This window comes from Eumetopias jubatus, unplaced genomic scaffold, assembly GCF_037043125.1.
Source record: "Eumetopias jubatus isolate StellerSeaLion01/CBP00866 unplaced genomic scaffold, mEumJub1_p1.0 scaffold_2, whole genome shotgun sequence".
Lineage (NCBI taxonomy): Eukaryota > Metazoa > Chordata > Mammalia > Carnivora > Otariidae > Eumetopias > Eumetopias jubatus.
This window is the reverse complement of record NW_028274808.1, coordinates 201,629,878-201,654,038: the sequence shown is the minus strand read 5'-3', so window position 1 is coordinate 201,654,038 and position 24,161 is coordinate 201,629,878. Positions and strand designations below refer to the sequence as shown.

At 57.1% G+C, this 24,161-nt stretch overlaps 1 protein-coding gene across 5 annotated transcripts in view; it reads right to left on the bottom strand.

Moving 5' to 3' along the window:
- Nucleotides 1–15,799, bottom strand: part of FAM53A (family with sequence similarity 53 member A) — a 31,493-nt gene extending 15,694 nt beyond the window's left edge. For 2 of the 5 annotated variants that reach the window (XM_028089354.1, XM_028089373.1), the window contains exons 1-2: nt 15,666–15,799; nt 4,312–4,552 (exon numbers count right to left, since the gene is read on the bottom strand). In XM_028089354.1, coding sequence (XP_027945155.1) covers nt 4,312–4,389 — 78 coding nt within the window. In that variant the 5' untranslated portion in view covers nt 4,390–4,552; nt 15,666–15,799. Of the gene's footprint in view, nt 1–4,311; nt 4,553–6,566; nt 6,770–15,130; nt 15,213–15,387; nt 15,467–15,665 lie in introns of those variants that run through there. The other 3 variants (XM_028089362.1, XM_028089358.1, XM_088021272.1) reach the window with 3 other exon arrangements.
- Between the last annotated feature and the right edge of the window lie 8,362 nt (nt 15,800–24,161).

Below are 24,161 nucleotides of genomic sequence, written 5' to 3'. Positions count from 1 at the left end.
GCTGCCCCAGGTCGCCCGCCCACACTCACTGGGGCAGCCAGCGTTCGCCGACACGAACCAGTGCACCAGCTATGGAAAATACCAGAAGCCGGAAGACACGGCCTAATTTCTCAAGGCACTCACCGTCCTGTCTGGGCAGGGGAAGGGGCAGTGGGAACCGGACACACCTCATGTGCTTCTAGGCCTTTTTGGTCACAGTTAGACCAGCCTATGTCCCCCGAGCCTCACAGAGGCAATGCAGGAAGAGCCGACCTCACCCCGGTGATCAGAAGGAAGTGGGAATGTACCTGAGGCCAGAGAAAAAGGACCATAAAATGAAGGAGCCAGCCCCACTGAACGGGGAGAGGACAGAGAGGACACAGGGTCTACTGGCACATCCACGAAGAGGCACTAAGCACAGCATGGCCAGGCGCACAGAGCACTCCCCACACCTGGGCTGACTGAGCAATGGTACACAGGGGACACTGACCCTTGAGACAAATGTCAGCTCTCTGGCTGACAGGGCAGAGACCCTCAAAAGGGATTAACCCCTCAGGACTGGATGAGATGTCCCTGTTGGGCCTCCCGCTCCCACCACCTGTGCCTGACCACGCAGCAAGTGACAGTACTCGGGGAGGGATTCATGAGTGACCGGAGCAGCACACAGCTAGAGAGACAAAGGCACCAAATGTTTAGTGATTTCCAATTTTATTTACATTTAACTATCTTGAATTTTAGTTTTAAAACTAATAATTCAATTTTTTGGAAAACTTTTCAGTGTGCTTAGAACAACTGGAGTATGTGAAATCTACTTTTTCAACTATAAATTTCATGAAATCTAAATACAGATCAAATATTTCTATAATGAAAATTGGTGTCCAAATTGAGATCTGCTGCATGTGTAATGTACACACTAGGTTTCAAAGGCTTTGTTTTTAAAAATGTAAACTTTTGACAAGGGTGCCAAAGACCACTCAAGGGGAAGGAAGAGTCTTCAACACATGGTGTGCTGGGTCAACTGGGGTCCACACACAGAAGAATGAAGTTGGGCCCCTACCTCACACCACACACTAAAAGTAGCTCAAAAGGGATCAAAGACCCAAATGTAAGAGCTAAAACTATAAAACTTTTAGAGAAAATGTAAGAATAAATCTTCACGACCTAGGACTCGGCCAAGGTTCTTAGATATGACACTAAAAGCACAGGTGACAAAAGGAAAAAGAGATCGGCTGGACTTCGATAAAATAAAAGCTTTTGTGCTTCAAAGAACACTATTAAGAAAAACACCCACAGAATAGAAAAACGTTTTTTCAAATCACATATCCAATTAGGGATCAGACTATACAAAGAATTCTAACAACTCAAAAATAAAAAGACAGAAAACTCACATTTTCAATGGGCAAAGGACTTGAAGACCTATTTCTTCAAAGAAGATTCAACGACGGCCAGCAGGCACGAGAAAAGCGCTTGACGTCACCAGTCGGGAGGGACGCACAGCTCAAAGCACAAGGAGACCGCACCTCCTGGGTGGCGAGACTCCAAAAGAGGGACAACTGCAGGTGTTGAGGAGGAAGTGGAGAGCTCAGGGCCCCCCGCCTGGCGGGCTGTATGACGGTGCAGCCGTGCAGAGAAGAGCTCGGTGTCTCGGAAGGTTAAATGGAGTTACAGTACGACCCACAGGTCCCACTGCCGGACGAACACTAAGAGAAATGAAGACGTCTGTCCAATCAGAAACCTGCACACAAACACTTGGAGCAGCAGCACTGAAAACAGCGGACAAGTAGAAGCAACCCAAATGTCCACTGACAGACAAACGGCAGACAGAACGCAGTCTATCCAGCGGGGTCTGACCACGCCCAGTCTAGAACTTCCTGGGATGAGGGGCAGCCGTCTGCACTGCCTACTAGGGCGGCCACTGGCCACACCAAACACGGGGGCACCTGACGTGTGTCCAGTGCAAATGAAAAATAGCATTGTTCGTTACGTTTAATTCTAATTAACTTTAATTTCTATTTGAAAAGCCACATGGAACTAGAGGCCGCCACACAGGGCACAGGGCAGTCTGCGCAACACACCCGGGACAGGGGACACCTGAGAAGACATCTGTAGAGACGTATACGGAAATACTCCGAGGAAAACCATCTAGAACTCGCTCTAAGACAGCCGCAGGAGGGGCGTGGCTGAAGGCACAGACGGAACAAGGGACAGGGGCTGACAGTGCTGACCTCAAGGTCTCTAACGCTCGACTCCAACCTATGTTCAGATTTTGCCATGAAAATACTAACGTCAGTCACCTTCGAAAACTTCAATTTCTATTCTTATACAACAAATTGGCTTTTTAACTACCGACTCCTTTCAGTGAACGTTATGAGTAGCGTGTGCTGAGACACGTGCAGGTAGCGTCGGGGCACTGGCTCACAGGTAAACCGCTGACCCCCAGGGACACAGATTCCAAGTTCCCTCTGCAGAGCTGACCACACCATCCTTACTATAAAGTGACATTGGAAAGCCACATAAACTAAAAGCCCAACATCAAATGGGTGACAGAGACGACAGAGGCTTCTTGCTCAAAAAGAGAGGGCCATTTGTGCCTTCCGTTGCCTGTAAATTACACCTCATTTTTAAAAGTGAACATAGAAACAGCAGGTTTCTATAAACAAAGCGTCTGCAGTCATGCAGCAGAAACCGTGCAGATGCAAGAACAAGCCTCCCCAGGAAGTCGGCAAAATGCCTACCGGTAATGAGGGAATTCTCTTCCAAACATTACGTTGTAAATTCACACAAAGTAAATCTATTTGCATCACAATGGGAAGAATCATAGGTAGGATTTGTCTTGCCAGGGTAGTCTGTCTAAATGAACACCTTCGTGTGGGCCCCCGCTGACCCACAGCACGCGCCCCGACCCCGCGGTGCCCCCCCGCCCCCCAGGACACAGCTGGCTCCACCACACGCACCAGAACTCTGCTTCCAACAGCAAAATGGCTCCTCGTAAAATTCAAGATGTAGATTTGGGGACAGGAAAGGTCTGTTCTCCCACTTCAGGAAGAAAAACCTACCATGTTAACAGGCCATCTTCTCAAAAACACGAGTCTTAGTGAAACAAACAAATCACCCCCAGCGGCAACAGAACGGGACAAGGAACACGGAGCCCGCGGGCGGGGCCCGCAGAGGGGGAGGGAGGGCGGGCTGACCGTGCCCCTCTCCTCCTGTGCGGGGTGCTCACAACGGTCCTTCTCTCTGTCAGAGAGGCGACGTGTTCCATTCCCCAAACGTGCTAGGATCAGCCATGTCTGCTCCTCTGCAAGGGCCCGGCAGGCCCGATCCTTGGCCCGTCTCCCCAGCAAAGCCACACAGCACCTGGCCACCAGCTCCCGGGCACACCTTCTGACGGGCATGTGGCCATCTGTGGCCGTGCATGCTCCGCTACAGCCCCGGTTTTGCTTAGTCTCCCGGAAGCAGTTTCCACACTTGAGCACAAGCGAACATGGGAACACGTGCATGGTGGCCGCTGGAATCCCATCAGGACTCCGAGCTCGAGGCCAGACAGCAGCGCCCCACAAAAACCCCTCAGCACCCCTGACCCCCCTGGGCTGCAGACACGGGCCCACCTCCCGTCCCTGGCACTCCGTCTGTAGCGCTGAGCCTCAGAACCTCAAAACCAGCCGCTGTGACGGTGGACCATGAGCCCACCGTCAAAGGCCTGGAATCACAGCTTCCCGCCGCCTCTGGGAGGCCTAACTCGCAGCCGGGCTGCACCAACACTGCTCTGGGCGCCCAGCATCAGTGAGGCCGCTCAGGAGGCCTCCAAGCACCATGTGGGGCTGCACACTCGGCCACCTCCGTCCAGACCTACAGTCGAACCAGGACAGTCCTGAAAGTCATGTTAATACGATCCTGGAAAAACGGCTCCACCTACGCAAACTTCAAACCCAAGTGACAAAGCTGTGGAGACCACTCAAGACTGAGGTTGTCAGAAGGGCTAGTGTCAGCATGAGGGGCATCAGGGTGGGGACGGGCGCTGCTCGCTCAGAGACACGTTTAACAGGTATGAAGATCTGCATGCTGCACACTTAGGATTGGCATACTTCTAGGAGTCGGCTGGACATTCATTAAAAGCTGGTGTTTTTTTAACGAGAAACCCATCATCAGGACGCTGAGGAGATGTGGGGGCTGCACGTGCACAACACGGCCCCGGGACACAGACCCCTCCAGCCCTCCTCCCACCACGCCCCCTCAGACCTTGGCCACACACCATCTAGACAGCTTGGGCAGTCTCCCCCAGAGCCTTGGCGGGGGACAGGGCCCTGGGTGTTACCGCCGCGGCCAGCTTACCGGGCCAGCATCGTAGCTCTTGCGGACAAGGTCATCCAGGCTCTGGTTCTGCAGCTTCTCAGTGATGAGTGTGACCATGGTCAGGGACCCGTGTCCTCAAGTCTGTACCGATGGGCACGGGGGTTCAGAACAGCAGGCTTCAGGAGGCCTGGGTCGCTGCTGGGTCAGAGCTGACCCTCAAGGTGGATTTCCGCTTTACAGATGAGTGATCCATTTCCAAGGACTCTTCAGAACTCTGCATCTGTGTTTGTGGGAAAGAGAAAGAAGTGATTACACGCAGAACCACTGGGTCAGTGTTCCTGTTCTATGCTGAGTATTTTGTGTGGAGAATATTTGTTACCTCCGCCTGATGAAAACCCTCCTGCTTTACAACTACCGTATGAGCTCCCCTGGAAACTGTACTAGAAGTGGCATTCTTGTGGAAGGACAGCAGGTTAAGTGCACACCTGAGATCCAGTCCTCCCAAAGCCCCGGGGGAAGCAGCAGAAAAGGCCACCCCACCCCTTCCCCGCAGTGGGCAGAGCAGACAGAAGAGACATGGGGAAGCTGGACAGTGGCAGGAAGCCACATCCTACACCCGAGGAACAGCTGGTTGAGAATTACTGAACCCTCATGCACCACTGTCCCCTTACAGCGTTACACACCCCTCCCCCAGTCGGTCCAGCTGGCCCTGCGTGCGAGGCGCAGGGGTGCAGAGCCTGGCCCCAGGCCCCCGGGTGCGGGGTTGCAGGGGCAGCTCAGTGGGGGCGCAGGCCCTCCATTCCCAGGAGTGGGCACTCACGCTGCACCTGGGACCTGGCTGCCCACAGACACCAGCAAGGGGAGGGCCCTGAGCCCCCGTGTAGCCCACCACCCACCCGCCATCCCTGGCTGCCACCTTCTTAGCGGCCCGCTGCCGAGCACGAGTAGGGCCACCTGCCTCGGAAGCCATGGAGAGCGCCGACCAGACAGGAGGGCCCCAGCCACCCAGAGGAAACAGCATCGGTCCTGCCCTCAGATGGAGAAGGCGCCCGGTCCACAAAATAAGATCAGAATTTCCTTAAAAAGAAGTATTTAGGGGAGCCTGGGTGGCTCAGTCGTTAAGCATCTGCCTTCGGCTCAGGTCATAATTCCAGGGTCCTGGGATCGAGTCCCATGTCGTTCTCCCTGCTCAGCATGGAGTCTGCTTCTCCCTCTGTCCCTCACCCCGCTTGTGCTCCCCTGCTCTCACTCTCTCTCAAATAAATAAATAAAATCTTAAAAAAAAAAAGAAGTATTTAAAGAAAAATGAAAAGATTTCTCAGAAATTAAAAAATGAGAGCAGTGACAGACCCTCCAGAATGTCGAGTTCGGGCCCCTAACCTGCAGCAGGCCTTGAGGCCCCCCTTCCCAGAGGCCTCCTCAGGCCCAGCAGACCATTCACAAGGCAGAGGCCCCACCCCAAACCCACTGAGTCACGTCCTGGGGCAGCGTCCCTTAGGATGTCTGCACGAGGAACACCTCCACACGGAGCTGGCAGCCCCCATCACGGCCAGGACTGCAAGGAGCACACAGCTTTACGGAAAGTGCCGGCAGAATGCACCGGCAGACCCCAGCAGAAAGCCTTTTTACAGACGCTGCCAGAGGCCAGCAAGACTCACACCCTCCGGGGCCCCTGCACACGCACACGTGCACTCTCCACAGGAGTGAACACTGCCCTGACAGTGCCCAATGAGATCCCACCTCACACCAGTCAGAATGGCTAAAATTAACAAGTCAGGAAACAACAGATGTTGGTGAGGCTGCGGAGAAAGGGGAACCCTCCTACACTGTTGGTGGGGATGCAAGCTGGTGCAGCCACTCTGGAAAACAGTACGGAGGTTCCTCAAAAAGTTGAAAATAGAGCTACCCTATGACCCAGCAATTTCACTACTGGGTATTTACCCCAAAGATACAAATGTAGGGATCCGAAGGGGTACGTGCACCCCGATGTTTATAGCAGCAATGTCCACAATAGCCAAACTGTGGAAAGAGCCAAGATGTCCATCGACAGATGAATGGATAAAGAAGATGTGGTCCATATATACAATGGAATGTTACAGCCACCAAAATAATGAAATCTTACCATTTGCAACAATGTGGATGGAACTGGAGGGTGTTATGCTGAGTGAAATAAGTCAATCAGAGAAAGACAATGATATGATCTCACTAATATGTGGAATTTAAGAAACAAAACAGAGAATTATAGGGGAAGAGAGGAAAAATGAAAAAAGATGAAACCAGAGAGGGAGACAAACCATAAGAGACTCCAGGGGCACCTGGGTGGCTCGGTCGTTAGGCGTCTGCCTTCAGCTCAGGTCATGATCCCAGGGTCCTGGGATCCAGCCCCGCATCGGGCTCCCTGCTCAGCGGGAAGCCTGCTTCTCCCTCTCCCGCTCCCCCTGCTTGTGTTCTCTCTCTTGCTGCGTCTCTCTCTGTCATTTAAATAAATAAAATCTTTTTAAAAAATTAAAAATTAAATTTAAAAAAGAGAGACTCTTAATCTCAACTGAGGGTTGCTGGAGTGGTGGGGGGTGGGAGGGAGGGGTGGCTGGGTGATAGACATTGGGGAGGGTATGTGCTATGGTGGGCGCTGTGAATTGTGTAAGACTGTTGAATCACAGACCTGTACCCCTGAAACAAATAATACGTTATATGTTAATTTAAAAAATAGTAATTAATTAAAAAATAAAATAATGTAAATTAAAAAATAAATAAATAAAACAGCATGCCCCAAGCCAGCCTTTTACGGAGTGGGGGAAGGAGGCGTCCCAGCAAGCGTGGGAAGCAGAGCAGAGACAGCCCACCACCGCTCTGCACTCGGGCACCTGTCAAGGCAGCCGAGGGACGGCACGGGGCTCTCCCTTCGGCAGAGCATGTGGACAGGCTTACCAAGGGCCCTGGAATTCATGAGCTCATCCCAACCAAAGGCACTGTGCACACTCGGGCTTATTCCAGGCCAGGAGAAGCACTCACTGTCCGCGCTGTTCACCAGCAGCTCTCCTGGGCTCCCACCGTCCTAGCCAGGGATGGCCACCTGCCCCAGCACAGCCGGGGACCCCGAAGCCCAGGCCAGCACCCATCGGTTCCCCAGGGGAGCGTCTCTGTGCTCTGGGAGTGGCCCTACTTAAGTGCGTATAGGACCGGGGAGCCAAATCAGAGCCAGCCAGCCGCATCCCCATATGCCTGCACCACTCACCCATGGTCACCTGGGCAGGACCCACCAAGCCTGCAACCTGGCCTGGTTCTCACTGCTTCTCCCCACAAATTCTCCCTGAGCTCCAACTTAGAACCTCCCTCACAGGACACAGGCATTACCAGGGCCCCTCCAGCCTGACCAGCTCTGCTGCAATCACACCCACCCACCACGGCCAAGGCCCTGTCCTCTGCCTCCTGTGCCTGCCACGCCCAACACTCGAGGACTCTCCCACCCTCCTGTCAGACCCTCCTAGCGGCACACGGCACGCACGACCCTGGAAAGACTACAGCAGCCACAGCAAAACTTGAGGAAACTACAACATGACCAGCATTTCACTGGGAAACGAGGCCACACACCCCTCGGAGAGACAGCTGGTTTCCAGGGCTGGGGCGCGGACGAGATGCAGAACGCCAGGACATGTACAGAGAATGGGGCCAGGGCTCCCAGGAGGTGAGGGTTCCACTCCACAGAATAAACAAGAACCCACGAGTCTGTACTGATGTAAATTTTAGCTGGCAAAGTTCGGTAAAGTAGGGGAGGGAAGCTCGTCCCTCAGGCAGAGTGCAGACCAAGGAGTGCAGACGGAATGACGGATTCTGTCCTTAAGTCAGCGTGTGACAAACACCCCATGCTGGTGCAGGCAAGAGTCATCCACGAACGCCACACTGGTGGGTGACCCTCACACGGTGTGCAAGCATCTCCCTACGAGATACTCGCTGATGACAGGGCGGGAACTGGCCTCGTGTGCGGGGAGACTGGCAGACGGCAGCCCCAGCAGCGCAGCAGGTGGGTCCCAGGATAGCTGACAGCCTGTGGCGTGTGGACAGGATGCAGCAGCCGCCTGCACCCGGGGGCTGTGCCCGGACTGGGGAAATGTCCGACAAAGCCACGCGAGGTGAAGCGCACGAAGGAACTGGTCAGGGTTCTCCCACGGTGTCAGGGGCACGAAACACGGGAGTGGGGCGCGGGCCAGCCCGGAGGGGACAGAGGAGACGTGACAACCTCCCCCAACTCCTGACCCGGTCAGAGAGCGGGCTCCAGGGCACACGCACCGCAATCTGAACAAGCCCCGCGGACCGGACACCAGCACCGCCCAGCACACGATCCCCAGACTGTCCAACTCGGGCTGAGCATCTGGCAGACGGGGGCGCGGGCCGCGGCCTGCACGGGGCACGGTGACATCACACGTGGCACGCCACACTCCATTATAACTCACAACAGAGGTTCAAAAGAACAAAATAAAGTGCGTGGTGTCCGAATGCAAGGGCCGGCCAGTGTGACCTTGGCGAGTGGAGGGCCACGGTGTGGTGCAGGGCGCACCTGCGGTAAGAAAAGAGCGGAAAGACCACCATGTGGAAGGGACTGCACCAGGCGGCTGATGGCATCTTCCAGAAGAACCACGAAGATGGGGAAGGAGTGCCAGGCATGCAACAATTTCATTTCCTCCAAGAAGAAATGCATGACATCACGTGTTCATATGGCAGGCCCCCCGAAACGCCTGAAACTACAGACGGTCCCGAACCCTACAGATGCTGTCAACCCCGAACAACACGGTCTGAACTGCGCAGGCTCAAAGTGGGGCTTTTTTTCCATAAATATAGGAGAACACTAGAAATGTCTCTTCCTTACGATCTCAATAGCATTTCCTTTTCTCCAGCTTACTCGACTGCAAGGATACAGCATAGAACACATATAAGACACAAAATGGGTGTTGAGGAACTGTTTACGTCATTGGTAAGGCAGGTTAAGTTTTGGGGGGTTCCTAGGTTCTACGTGGATTTTCGACACCCCTAAACCCTGTGTTGTTCAAGGGATATCTGTACTGTTTTCTCCCATGCATACGTACCTGTGATGAAGTTTAATTTATAAGTTGGCACAGCAAAAGATTATTAACAATAACAATAAACCAGAACGAGTGTAACGGTACACTGTGATAAAAGTTGTCTCTCTCTCTCTCTCTCATGTCCTGTACTCACCCTTCTTCTTGTGACGATGGAGAGGATACAGTGCCCACATTTTATCATGAGGGGCACCCAGGGGCTCAGCTGGTTGAGCAGTTGACTTTTAGTTTCGGCTCAGGTCGTGATCTCAGGGTCGTGAGATCCAGCCGTGTGGGGCTCCCTGCTCAGCGGGGAGTTTGCTTGAGTGTCTCTATCCCTCCCCCCACTCTCTAAAAAATTTTAAAAATAAGAACTAATAAAGTCGCCCACATGAGATGAAGGAGGGGAGTGACATGGGCCTTGTGACCTAGCATCAGGCTACCGTGGACCTTCTGACCACACGTCAGAGGGAGGATCACCAACTTCTGGACTGCACTGACCGTGAGCGACTGAAACCACAAAGGCAAAGCCGTGGCTTGGGGTACCACTGGATATGCACTGAAATCTAAGTGTAGTAGCTTCCCGGGGCTGCCGGGAACCGGAGGCCAGAAGTGGGAAGTCGAGATGCGGGCAGAGTTGGCTCTTTTGGGGGCCCCACAGGATACGGGTCCCCTGCCTCTCTCCCAGCTCCTGGTCATAGCCAGTGATCCCTGGTGCCCTGGGCTTGCACTCGCGCCACATGTTCTCCCACAGCCGAGTTCCCACAGCCGAGTTCCCACGGCCGTCTCCCTGTCTGTCTTGTATCTCGGCATTTCTTCTTTTAAGGGCACCAGTGATTGGATTGGAGTCCACCCTAAAGCAGTATGGCCTCATCTTAATTTACATCTTAATTACATCTGCAAAGACCTACTTCCAAATAAGGTCCCATGCACAGGTCCTGTGGAACCTATCTTTTGGGGGGACACAATTCAATCCACAATGCCAAGCCAGCTCCCTGTATGAGAGATCCAACCATCAGGATGGAACGTCATGGTCAGCAGAAGAGCCGGGGACGGAGCCGCTCAGGACACTGTCCTGGCCCTGAGGGAATGTGCTGCCCTTGGGGAAGGCAAGAGACAAACAAAGGCAACTGGGGGCAGGTGTGAAGAGCAAGTAGCAGCCAGCAGGTGTGGGGGGCGCTGAGAGAAGGAAGCCAAGACTGAGGCTGAGCGGGAGGTGCCAGGAGACCTGTGGGGGCGGGCAGGGGGCAAAGCCAGGACTCTGGGCACCAAGGCTAGACATGGGCAGGCCAGAAGCCAGGGGCCAGGTGAGAGAACGCCGGCCCCAGGGACAGAGAGGTGAAGGGTGGGGGATGGCAGCTCCACCCCACGCGAGCCACCACGAGGACTGACAGAGACCGTGTCTGGGCTCACGGGCACCTCTGGGAGCACAAGTGACCAGACACCTCCTGCAGCTCTTGCACACCAAGCAGTCCTCTGTGACCACCCCTGCCCCGCCGGCTGGGCACGGGATGCCCTCCTCCCCTAACCAACACAGTGAGGTTTGGAGACTCCCCACCTTCTACCTCCAAACCTCTCAAAATGGCTGTACGAACCCTCCATGGAGCCACCATGGACCTTATCATGTCCCTATAAATAGCACTCCCGGCTGAGCCACACGGTGGAGTCTGTTCCCCAAAGTTAATCACCCGCCTTTTCTCACTCACAAAGTCTCTGCCCGATACAAACTCCTCCCCAAAAGAAGGATAAAAGTCGACAAACAAGCTTAGTTCGGTGCGAGATGTGGGGACACCCTTTGGCCCTTCCGGACCCCCAGCCTCCACTCAGGTGTGGGGGGCAGGCCCAGCTGAGCCGAGGACTGCACCGGTCTGGCAGCTTCCAGAGCAGGGTGCTTGGGCGGGTGGGGCGCCCACACCCTGTCCCTCCTCCCTGGATGCCTGGGGGCTCTCAGGGTCTTCTTTCTCCCCGTGTCAGGGGTCAGGAAAATGGTAGGGGCACTGGGGGCGGGGTCTTCCTAACGGGATTTGCTGGCATCCCCATGCAGAGCCGCCTGCCCGCGTCCCCGGTCTGTTTCTGGAGCGGCGGGTTGTCTGACGCCCCAGGCCTGGGCTGGCCCTCCCTCACATTCAGTCTCAGCCCATCTGCTGCTGATCCGCTTCCAGGAGTGGCCCCCAACCTCATGTTCCAAGCCTTCCAGGGACACGCTTTATCTCAAAACCCCTCGGTGTCTGCCCGCTGGGGACCTGTGCATTTGCGAGCTGCAGGAGCATGCTGCTGGTGCAGGCCCCCGGCGACTCCCTCGCCTCTGTGGCTACACAACCCCAGCTTCTCCGGGCCCTGCACTAGACCACCTCTGCGCCCTCGGTCCTCTCGGCCTGCTCTGGTCTCTGCTTTCAGGCTGGGAGCTTCTTCTGTGCCCGTCATCTTGGCCTTCCGCTCAGGCTGAGAGGGGCCCTCCACGCACACGGCCTCAGGGCAGGGGCACTGACGGGACTGAGCCCCCAGGGCCCCCAGCAGCAGGTTGTCCCACACAGAGGCTTGCAGAATAAAGGAACCTGTGCGGTGCCTGGGGGCTCAGTCGGAGGAGCTTCCAGTTCTTGGTTTTGGCTCAGGTTATGACCTCAGGGCCATGGGATCAAACCCTAAGTTGGGCTCTGTGCTCAGTGGGGAGTCACCTTGAGATTCTCTCCCTCTGCCCCTCCCCCCACTCGTGCACACTCTCTCTCCCCCCCTTCTTCAAATACATAAATAAATAAAATCTTTAACAATATACATAAAATAAATAAACCAAGGAACTTGCATGGACGACCAGGTGCCAGAGCTACAGGAGCCTAGTGTGTGGATCAAGCCGGCTCGGTACGCATCCTCTCTGCCTTCTTGAGTCCCAGGCAGAGGCCTGGCTGGCCTGGACCCCTGAGCTCAAACCTGGGCCCTGGACCAGCTACCTCAGCGACTCCATGCTGGGTTCTGGAGCACAAAATGTGAGAACAGCTGCAAGTACCCATTCAGTCTGCTGTGCCCAGAGCCTGCCCCAGAGCACATGGTCAACAAGGGTCCCCAGTCACAGAAAGCATCCCCAGGAGTGAAAGGCCAGAGCCAGGCCCGTTTCCCAGCCCAGAACCATCAGGTACCCAGGGTGGTTTTCATGGAAAACAACAGCAAGCAAGCCCACCAACACTGTTAGACCAAGTGCGTTCCAGACTCAAGGAGCACCGTGTAGACTCACGACCACGCTGCTCACACAGGAGACCCGGGTCCAGGTCTCAGGGAGCACTGGGCAACAACCTGGTCTGGCTGGACATTAGCTATTAACCAGCCCTCAGTAATGTGCTGGTCTGAGCACATGACTGCAGATTCTTTGGCACGGCTCCCGTAACAAGGCCAGCTTCTACTACCCCTTGAACAGTGACTTCCAAGACTCTAGTGGGAGAGGCCCTACAAAGGCCTGGTTCTCTTGCAGGACACGCCCCAAAGTCACTGCGCTCGGAGAGACCTAGAGCCTGGGGGGGCCCTGCCACTCAGCCTTCCCAGGTACCAGAGGCGGAGTGAGGATGCCCGCAAGGAGGCGCTCCAGCCCAGGCCCCACCCACCCAACCGGCACAAGACCTGCCCTCCCCCCCCACCCCCCCACCCCCCCCCACCCCCGACAAAGACCGCCAGACCAGCTGGTTGAGAATTCTGGGCCCCTGACACCAGGAGCAATAATAAGTGGTTTACTGTTGTTTGAAGCCACCAATTGTGGAGGCTTTGCTAATGCTGCCAAGCAAGTAAATAAGTGACACCTAACAGAGCCAAACGGAGCCAAACTTGCCTCCCATGCTGCTGGAGCCAGGCCTTGGTATCACTCCTGCATCCCACAGAGGGAAAGGGGCCACATGCTCACACTCACACTCCAGGGATGAGGCACGCAGGGGGAGCTACTGCAGACCCCCAAAATCACTCAACTATTTTCATTTGGTGGAACCTGGGGTACAACTCCATTTGAGGGGTTCCGTACCTTCTTTAACAGGGCACACACATAGGTCCTGTCTTCAGCGGTTCCTGGAAAAGCCTAAGGCAAAGCCCTGTGCTGGCGCTATTGAGACACTGGACATCTTTTTTGAAAAGACTTCAAAACAAAAAGACAAATGTCATCCGTCCCAATGAACCAACATCGTGCTAACATTAACACCTACAATTAGAGGGTTTGGACAGCCACACGTGGAATTTAAGGGTGCACAGAAGGGGCGCCTGGGGGCACTCAGTCTGTTGAGCGTCAGACTCTGGGTTTCGGCTCAGGTCAGGATCTCAGGGTCGTGACACTGAGCCCGGCGTTGGGCTTTGCGCTCAGCACAGAGTCTGCTTGGGATTCTCTCTCCCTCTCCTTCTGCCCCTCCCCCCGCATGTGCACGCGCGCGCGCGCTCTCTCTCTAATAAATCAATACATCTAAAGGCGCACAGAAACCTCGTCTGAGGTGATACCTCTGCAAGTCAACAAAGAAGAAACTCGCATCTTAAAATACACTATCACTGTTCCCTCGACTGCTATGTGGGAACTGTACCCCACTGAACAAAAACTGCAGCCAGTAACTTCATTCTGAGAGGACAGACATAAGGCGGGCTCTGCTGGACTGGAAGCAAGACCGGGTTCAGCCTCACTGGGCTCTCCCAAGCAGGGGACCGCACCTCCCTGGGCCCACCTTCCCGCACCGAAAACAGAAAAGAACCACGCGCTTCACGAGGTCACGAGGAATCAAATGACGTGACACACGTGAAAATGCCCAGGTCCCTGGGACATGCTTAGAATGGCGGCCACTCAGAGCAGATGCTCAAAAGACTGTGAAAGTCAACTTGCCTTCAAGAAATATTACTGCAGAAAAAGCCAAAGTGGTTTCTAGAAAAATTTCAATTTGCTTTAAAAAAAGAAAAAAAAAAAGTCTGAGGGCACCTGGGCGGCTATCGGTTGGGCATCTGCCTTCGGCTGCGGTCATGATCCCGGAGTCCTGGGGTGGAGCTCCGTGTGCGGCTCCCTGCTGGGGGGGGCGGGGGGGGGGAGTCTGCTTCTCCCTCTCCTTTTGCCCCTCCCCCCAACTCGCACGTGCTCTCTCCCGAGCTCTCGCTCTCAAATAAGTAAATAAAATCTTTTACAAAAATAAAATAATCTTTAAAAAGTTTGTTTCGAATGTTCCCAAGGCACCTGTGAAAAACAGCTGTGTGTTCTCCGGGATCCTTTGCCTCCCGGTAAAAAGCTGCCCGTTCCCTGTGTGTAACTAGGTAGGGTCCCCGTACATCCACTTAAAAAAAAAGTGACGGTAACTTTGGTGTTTCCTCTATATTTGCAATCAGAACTGCTCTCTTTTCTACGGCACCAAATCCAACCAAGTCGAGAAAATACCGGGCTCCACGGACACCGCACGCTGCCCCCACAGCAGGGACCGCAGGGCCCACCGGAGGGCCCCGGCTCCCGAACCGCCGTGCAGCCCAGGGCCCGCGGGGGAAGGCGCTGCCACTGCCCGCGGCACAACGGGGCCTCAGGAGGGGCCGAGGGCAGCAGACCCGGGAGGTGCCCGAGGAGGGAAAGTCACGGGAAGGCTGCAGGTAGGACCGTCCCAAAGAACCGGGCTCTCGAACCCAGCTTGACAAGAGGCCGGTGCGTCCAACGAGCCCTAGCTTTTTCCCGCTCTTCCAGGGGGCTGTCACCGCCCTTGGCGGACCTGCTCCCCTCCGGGACGCACTGCAGGCCGTGCGGCGCCCCAGGGCTGGTGCAAGCAGCAGAATCTACTTCAGCGTCGTGCAAGGAAGCCCGTTCCTGCGGCCAGACTAACCCATCGCCCGAAGCTCCCGGCGCGCGGAGACCGCTGCACCCTTCGCTCTCCGTGTCGGAAGGGGCCGTCCGTCGGCGGTGGGCGCCCCGGGACAAGGTGCACCCCCTCGAGCCCACGAGCCCCGGCCCGCCCGGCCGCCCCTCGGTCGCGGCGGAAGGCCGGCCTCCCCGGGCTTCGCCGGCGGTCCCGGCCGGCTTCCCGCCCGCTGCGGCCACGGAACGACAGCCGCGCGCCCCGCCCCCGGGGCCCCCGCGTACGCAGCCCCTGCAGCCAGCGGGGCCAGGAGACCCAACGCCGGGTCGTGAGCCCTCGGCGCCCCGCCGGCCCCGCTCTGAGTCCAGCCGCGAAAGCGCCCGGCGCCGACGAGAACGTGGGAAAGCGCGGGGCCGCGCGGGCCGAGCTCCGCGCGCTGACAGCAGCGGGGACCGTCCGGCCCAAGTTCACGCGCGGCCCCGCGCGGGGGACGCGCGCGCACGGCCGCGGGGGCGCGCGCGCACCCGGTCGGGGCCTCGCGGGCCGACGCCGGGCCGCGTACCTGAGTACGGCCGAGCGACGGCGACCACGGCCGGACGGGCAGAGCGCGGAAGGCGCCGGCCCAGCCCAGGCCGTGTCCCTCCAGCGAGGAGCCAGGCGCCTCAGCAGTGGCGGAACACCACCGCGGCCGGCGCCCCGCCCCCTCCGGCCTCGCTCATTGGCCGCGGCCGCCGCCGCCGCCGCCGCGCGCCCGTCAGCCGGCCCGCGCCGAGCCTTCGCCTCAGTGGCGCCGCGCGCACGGGGGGCGGGGCCTGCGCCGGTGGGTGGGCGCGGCCTCCCGGCGTCCCGCCCGCGACTCCGCCCACCGTCGGCCCTGTCGGGAGCGCGCCCCCGCGGCGGGCTACCGGACGGCGCGTTCGCCGCCTGGCCCCGCCCCCCGGATCGGAGCTCCGCCCACCGCGCGCGCCGGCTTGCGGGGGAAGTGACGTTGCGGTACGGGGCCGCGGAAGCGGACGGCGGCGGTGACCCGCGGTGGAGGGGGTGGGGGTGCTCGGTCACGGCCGGCGAGAAGGGTCGTTTAGGGCACCCACTCCCGGGCCGTACGCTGGGGCGGCCGGCGCGCGGGCGGTGACCTTGGCAGGGGGCGGCCGCGGCCTGCCTGCGACCCGCTGTGTGACCTTGGGCAGGGCGCTGGCCCTCTCGGGTCTCCCTCCAGATGTGCCTGGCGTGACGGGCAGGGCTGTGGGAGCCGGCCGCGCGCGCCGGTGCCCGAGGGCCGTGGTGGTCCAGGGAGCCTCCCGGGCAGGAAGAGCGGGGCTCCCGGCCCTCCTGAGCGCGGTGGCCCGCTGTGACCGGACCTCCGGGGGCGGGGGGGGGGGTCCCTGTCGCCGCCGCAGACGCTGCCTTGCCGGCTCAAGCTCACTGGGGCGGCACTGAGGCCGCGCATGCGCGCTCCTGGGCCCCGAGAGGTCATTAGGGACTGCGTGGCCCCGGGCTCCCCAATTGGAGGCCCTGAGCTTTGCATGGGAGTAGTGAGGGGTCAGATAGGGGGCGTCGCTCCCTGCCTGCCCCGGGGCTCACCTCGGCCCGGGGGCAGGGGCGGGATTGAGGACGGGGCTCCACCCTGGCCAACTGCACGGGACACCTGGGGGTAGAGCAGGAAGCGGGGAGGGGGGTTATTTTTAGGTAGAAAAGGGAATGGCACTTGGGAAGACACCCAAAGGCGGTGAGAGCATGAAGCACCCAGCATCCCGCGGTTGGGTAAGGGGGGGTGTCAGGGATGCAGCTCCCAGGCACCAGCCCGGGGCCCCCCCAGTCCTAGGACTCTGGAGCCAAGCCAGCTGTTGCCAAGACTGGCAGGAGAGATGCAGCCTGGGGCCGACTGGAAGAGTCGTCCCTGCAGGGCGGGTGCAGGGGCAGAGCCAGGGACACACGAGGGCCATGGGGGCAGGTGCTCAGGCCATTCCCACAGGCAGGCCTGCAAAGCCACAGAGGTCATCACTGCCGTCCTTCTAGGCCCTCCAAGAGTCCATCAATACTAGCCAGGTATGCCAAGGATGAGTGGCTCTGTGACCCCGGCCGGAGCAGGACTCAGATACCTGGGAGCGCTTATGCCAGGGAAGGGGAGCTGAGCTGGGCTTTCTTTCCTGGCCTACCGGGGCCAGTGACCGGGCCTCAAGCCACCCAGGGGGCCTCAAGCCACCCAGGGCACCTCTGCGTTTATCAGAAGGCTTGTGACTGACCAAGTTCTATCCACCTGTCCCTCTCAGCCTTACTGGGATAGTTACCGAAGGCTTCCAGTGGAAGAAGAGGTACCGTCTGTGCCACATGAACGTCTTTCATGAGATGTGAGATCATTTCAAACCCTCCTGCAGCCAGGGGCGAAGCTGTGGAGGTGGAGTAGCAGGCCAGAGGTCACCACTGGGTCTCAGTGCTCACGTGTGGGAGGGTCAGACTTGGGCCAAGTGTCTTGTCCAGCGCGATGGAATGCGTGTTCCAGCCTGCCATGGCTCTGTGTCACGGGGCTCGGCCCACACTGGCCGGGAGCCCAGTCATCACAGTGCCATCTGTCACAGGCCCGCGCTGTGCATTAGCCAGGGGGAGGGATTCGAATTGTCCCCGTGTTACAGACGAGTAAGCAGAGCTTAGAGCAAAGGGAAGTCAAAAGAAAAAGTGAAACTTTAGGTCAAAGAAAATGTTTTAATACGTAGTACTTATCTATTTGTCTTTAGACCAATGCTACCATAAAATGTGATTTTTATGTTTTGTTTCGTTTTTTGGAGGAAGGGCCCTTGAATAATGTGGCCCTGAACGGGTGAGACCAGAGGCGCTGCAGGTCTCTGGGGGAGGCTGTGGGCTTCCTGGGACACGCTTCTGCCACGGCCCGTGGCCACAGCCATCACCCGGCCTAGAAACTAGAGCGCTTACAGTTTTGTAGAGTGAACGGAACCTGGACTGCAGGCTCTCCGCGGGCGAGGCTCCCAGAAATGAACCCGCGCTCGGCACTTGGCAGCAGGCCGTTAACCCAGCTCCCTGCTGCAGGCCTCTGCCCCTATCAGGAAGAAGCTGAGTTGTCGCTAACAGACCCCACTGAGGGGAGGCTGTCGATGTTCTCCAGGGAGATAATCATTCTCACGTTTTTATTTTACATAGTTTCCTAGTTTTCTTCTCCATGCTTAAGGGAGTCAACTCACTTGACCTTTGACACAGGAATTAAAAGTCCCATTTGAAAAGAGGAAGCCAGCGCCCTGCAGGCTGGGGTCATTACCCCAAGAGGGACGGTGCGAGGCCACGGCCGCTGTGTGCCGCTGCCCCCGCACATCCTGCACACCCCGCGGCTGCCACTAGGACGGCTCCTACAGTCCCCCTTGCTCCCTCCGCTCAGCCCTCAGTGCTTCCCCGCATTCAGCTGCTAGCCCCCCGGGGAAACGCTCCCTCCACCACTCACCAGCCTTCACTGGGGGACTCAAGCAGGCCCACTGAGGCCTTGCCAGGCAAAGGGAGAGATGTCCCAGCCTGCCAGTGGCCATCATTGGACCACCACCGGCCGAAACTGCCAAGGCCACGACTCCACGGGAAGCAAGGGCCAGGTCACTTAGCCTTGCTGCAGATGCTTCTAACTGGCAAGTCTGGGAGGCACTCGGAGAGAGGGAGGTGCAAATGGGGATGTGAGGCAGAGGAGCCTCTCAAGTGACCTGCCCCGTCTTAATCCCAGAAGGAGCCACAACACAGTATTTTTGGCCTTTCCTTCAGTGTGCTGTCTGTCCATAGGTGTTCACTAGGCAACTCCACGTGATACCAGCTTCCTTGTTGCAGGACTTACCAGAGCCTTCAATGTGCTGATGTCACTGGACAGCTCTAAGGAGAATGGAATGCAGCTTTGATGGAGTTAAGTGAACTTCTGATCCCAGAGCATCTCAGGCGGGACTTTGAGGGAAGCTTTTTATAAACGCCACGGGGCGGGGGAGCCTAAATGGTTTTCTCACAGGAGGGCTCATCTAACTCAGGAGCTGAGCTCCAGGAGAGAGACTAACCTGGGATGCCCTGGCCTGCCCTCCACTGCTGTCCCCAGCATTCACGGGAGCAGCCTGCGGTGCTGATGCAAGGCTGGGGGCCCGTCCACATCAATGCCTCTGACGTGCACGCAGCCACTCCCCCTCTGCAGAATGTCCTTGCATCCAGTCAATCCTGGGCATGCTCATTTCCTGTTTTACAGATGAGAAAACAGGCCCAGAGAGGCTGTAACCTGTGTGCCAGAGGTGGGTGTGGAAACCAGCACCAGCCTGGCAGCCACCGGGCTAGCCAGGGAAGCAGCTGTTGTCCAGACTGAGCGAGGGCTCGGCCATGACTCCAGGGTACCGTGCACACACCTGTGCCCTGGGCACACCTTGGGGCCTCCTTCCCGGACCTGCCACCCTTAGAGCTTTGGGCTCTGGGCCATTTTTGTGACCTTGGTTTGCATAATGTGTCCTGTGTTCTGGCAGGGAGTGGGCACAGGACCTGAGGCACTGGGACGCTGAGGCTGCGGGGTGATCCTCCGGGGAAAGGCCCTCCTCCAGAGCAGGGGTGCACAGGCTGGGCTGACAGGAGGACCATCACCCTGCACAGGCCATGGAAGCAGGGGCCCCCAGGGAACAGCAGGAGTCGAGATTTGGTCTGGAGGCCCAGCAGGGAGCCCTCAGGCAGGTGAAGCTCGGGGCTCAGAGCGCAAGGGGCAGCAGGGGCCGAGCCAGCTTTTTGTGAAGGTTTTCACTCGGTGCAATAAAAGCCCAACAGACAAGCGTCCAGACACCTGCTGTTCACAAGCAGCGCACCCACACAGCTGGGTCTGAGCCCTCCCACGGGGCCGAGAATCCACGTCACACCCACAACTGCAGGGCCCCTGGCCGCCGCCCCGTGGCTGTGCTGCACCCCCACACACACACACACACAGCCCCAGAGGGCTCACCGTTCGCACGCCCACTCGCCCGCTCCCGGGAACCGTCCCCAAACACACACAAACGCATCTGCGCTAAGTAAAAGGCTGGAAAAAGAGACCCCATGTTAACTCCTGTCAAAAGAAAGCTGGAGCCGCTGCCCTCGCTCATGGGGAGACAGGGAGGAGCCAGGCGGGAAGCCCCTCTGCCGCTCTGCTCAGGTCACTGTGGGGCTTGGATTTGGGGGGCGGGAGGGGGTGGGGTTCGGACACAGAGGCACACGGGAGCCAAGGCACCTGAGGTGGCAGCAAGGACTCCTGGCGTGACCCCAGTGAAATGTTTCTCCGTGGACAAAGCTGGCGGACCTCACCAGCGGTGTGAGCAGAGCCATCTGTCCAAATGTCTGTGTCCTTGACACCCAACCTGGGTGCTTTTGCTCATCTCATTAAAGATGCTTGAGGTAACTGGTTTCCTTTTATTTTCCCGCAGGCTTTTTCAGAAGTGCTTTTCTTTTTTTAAACAAATCCGTATGGCTCCCCCCCACCCCTCACTTAGTTCTGCTATCAGCTGCTTTGCTGAGCTGGCCTAGTATGCCTGCCTCACAAACATGTCAGCCACGGAGAACCTTCTTCAGCTCTGTAGTAGTTCGTCTGTGCTTCTCCCTAATGACATTTTATTTGCTCCCCTATAAACAACAGAGGTAGAAAAACAAATTGTTTACCATAGGGGGGAAAGGCTGGGAGAATTACCAGGCAGCAAGAGAGACGTTTTCTAAGAAGAGGATTGTTTCTTCAGGAAGATGCAAGGACCCCCAGAGCAGGGCTCAGACACGTGAAGTAAAAAGCCGGCAGAACTAAGGGGAGGCACAGACAGACCCAAAATTGTATGTGGTAATTTCAACACTCCTCTCGGCCCGCGGAGAGCGGCTTACAGAGCGAGTCGGTCTGAAAACTCAGGAGGGATGCCGCACACGTCAACACCACTCCCCACCAGCTTCAGCCCGTTCTCCAGCGCACCTGGAACGTTCTTCACGACAGACCGCGTACTGGGTCACCATCTACTGAACACACCTAACAGGACAGAAATCCTACAGGGCCCATCCTCTGACTACAACAGAATTAAACAAGAAGCCGGTAACAAGAAATATATTTAAAAATACACAAAAGGCACAAACAATAAAGTTTCTAAAAAAATTGATAAACTGAACTTTATCAACATTGAAAATATTTGCTCTTGGGCGCCTGGGTGGCTCAGATGGTTGAGCGTCTGCCTTCGGCTCAGGTCATGATCCCAGGGTCCTGGGATCGAGTCCCGCATCGGGCTCCCTGCTCCGCGGGAAGCCTGCTTCTCCCTCTCCCACTCCCCCTGCTTGTGTTCCCTCTCTCGCTGTGTTTCTCTCTGTCAAATAAATAAATAAAATCTTAAAAAAAAAAACAAAAAGTACTGCCCCCAAGACACCTGCCTTCATCAGAGAAAGAGAGCAACTCTGGAGCATCACACCCAGAGTCCACAGATGACCGCAGGGCCCCCCCCGGTGGTGCACATTCTGTGGGTTTGGCCAAGGGCATCGGGACAGGTGCCCACCACCGCAGTACCACCCCGAGTTGCTCCCCGGCCCCCACATCCCCCGTGCTCCACCTGCTCACCCTCCTCCCCCCAACCCCTGACAACTGCCGATCTTGGTGCTGTCTCCGTGGTTCTGCCTTTTCTGGGATGTCCCACAGCCTGGACGCTCACTCATTTTTGATACTTACATAGTAAAGAAATGATGCGGCTTTCTTTTCTGGCTATTTCTGTTTGCTTTATGATTACCAAATTGAAAACAGGAGGTACAGGGCACTGGCCTCAGGGACAGATGTGTATCAGAGCCTTGGGAAGAAGGACTGGTTTAGACCCAGTGCTGCGTAGCCGCAGTTAGATTCTAGATCCGACAGCTCGATTTTCACCTGCTCCTCTTGGTCAGCCCCGGGGCTCAGGGTTCCAGAGTCCTCCAATCAATCCACTGCCTCTGCTCGCCTTCCCCTGGGCCAGTTTGGCGGAGTCAGCAGAGCCAAGGAAAGGGGTGGTGGCCCCTCCAAGCCTGGTCCAAGGCCATCTTCCTCAAAAATTTCTTTTATTTAAGTTCATTCTCCTTGCTTTGGACGGTCAGTCTCCTTTCCCCATCCGAAAAGTTATATAAACTTTTTCCAAAATCATCTTCTACGATCTCATTTACATTTAAATCCATGACACATCTGAGGCTTCCTAGGGCTAGCCGCCCCCCCAGAAGTGGGTGACCAGCCCTGCCCGTGCACCACTGCACACCTGGATCCTTCCTGTGGGGCGGGCGCCACCACCATCTCTGTTCTCCTTATCTGCACCCAACAGCTTTTACCTGCCGCCCTGTGCCTGGTGAACAAGCAGCATGGGCGGCCAGACGGGTCGGCCAGTGCCCAGGCTTGATGTGGGACCCGACTCGGCATTCAGCGGACAGCGAGCAGGCAGGGAGGCCAGGGGCCTGCGGTGTCCTGAACAGCAGGGACAGGAGACGCACGTGACACAGGCCAAGGCAGGGGCCAGACTGTGCAGAGGAGCGCCCAGTTCTGTGATGCACTAAAAGCCACTGAATTGTGCACCTTAAACAAGCAAACTGTACAGTATGTGGATTACAGCTCAAAGCTTGTTTAAAACACGGCTCTGGGCGCCTGGGTGGCTCAGTTGGTTAAGCGACTGCCTTCGGCGCAGGTCATGATCCTGGAGTCCCTGGACCGAGTCCTGCATCGGGCTCCCTGCTCGGCAGGGAGTCTGTTTGTTTCTCCCTCTGACCCTCTTCCCTCTCGTGCTCTCTCTCAATTCTATCTCAAATAAATAAATAAAATCTTAAAAAAAAAACAAAAAACGGCTCTGCAGGAGGTGCTCACGTGCCCAGACACGCCCCCAGGCTCGCTAGGTCGCCATCAGCCTGACTTTAAAATCCTCACCTCCTTGCCTTTAAAAATCGTTGGATGCCCACCGCCTGTGTCTGTACTTGATGTCCCTTTGGTGACTCAGGCCCACAGAGGTGCCATCTGTCCCTTCTCTTGCCCACAGCCTGGACGGGGTGGCAAAGCCCAGCAAGTCTCCCTCCTCGTGACTGCCTGCCCGTGGCAGCTAGGTCCAGGGCCTGGGTCAGACTCCGCTCTGACCACACTGGTCACAGCACCGGTGCTGGTGGGCAAGGCCAGGGGTGGCTCGGATGTCCGGTGGTGCCTCTCACTGCAGAGGTCTGAGCAGCCCCTGATGCCTGGTGCCTGTCAGGCTGCACATGCAGACATACACACATTCCACTATTTCTGCACTTATCCGCTAGAATCCTGGCGTGGACACTGCTCCACGTGGGGACCCTGTGAGGAGGTGTGGGGGCGGGGGATGGGTAAGCGTCCCCCACACTGAGAAGGCGCTTTGAGCCCAGAAGATGAAGCAGGCCAGTCCAGCCCGTCTCCGGGTTCACGCAGGGTAACTGACAGGACCCCGGGCAAAGGACGATCCATAGCTGCTGCAGTTCTTCCCTGAAAATCCAGACCTCAGTCCCCGAGTCTGTAGAGCAAGGGGACACACAGAAGGGCACCGTAGTGAGATCCAAGTGCTTGCACACACCCGACAGCTGACCTTTAACAGACCTCGTGGTACCACCTGTGCGGCAAGAGGGGGAACGCTGTTCTCTCTAGCAGAATCGCAGAGGCCGAAGCATGCCCCTGTGCATCCTGGCCTTGGCAGGTACTCCAAGTAAGCCTATCAGTCTCCAAGGCGCCCAGAACACACCGCTCCCAGAGAGGTCAGCCAGTGAACAAGACGGAGGGCCAGAGAGGGAGTGGGTATTGTCAGCAAGCCTGCCGGCCCCATGGCACAACTCATTCGGGTTGGGCCAGAGACAGATCGTCCCCTCCACTCACCACCTTGCAAGCGAGACCTGGCTCTCATCATCTCCCAAAAGTGGCCCATCTCTTGCTTTTTCTAAAATATCGTTATGAGCTTGTGCGTGTAAACCATTTTGATGGGTTTTAATCCGTTGCATTTCTTGTCCCCACTGAAGATCAAACTGTCCCGGCTCTGGCTGGTGCAGCGGTCTCTTCGGGTCACTGCTGAGTCCTCTGGGTGTGACCCTCCTAGACTTTCTCTGCTCA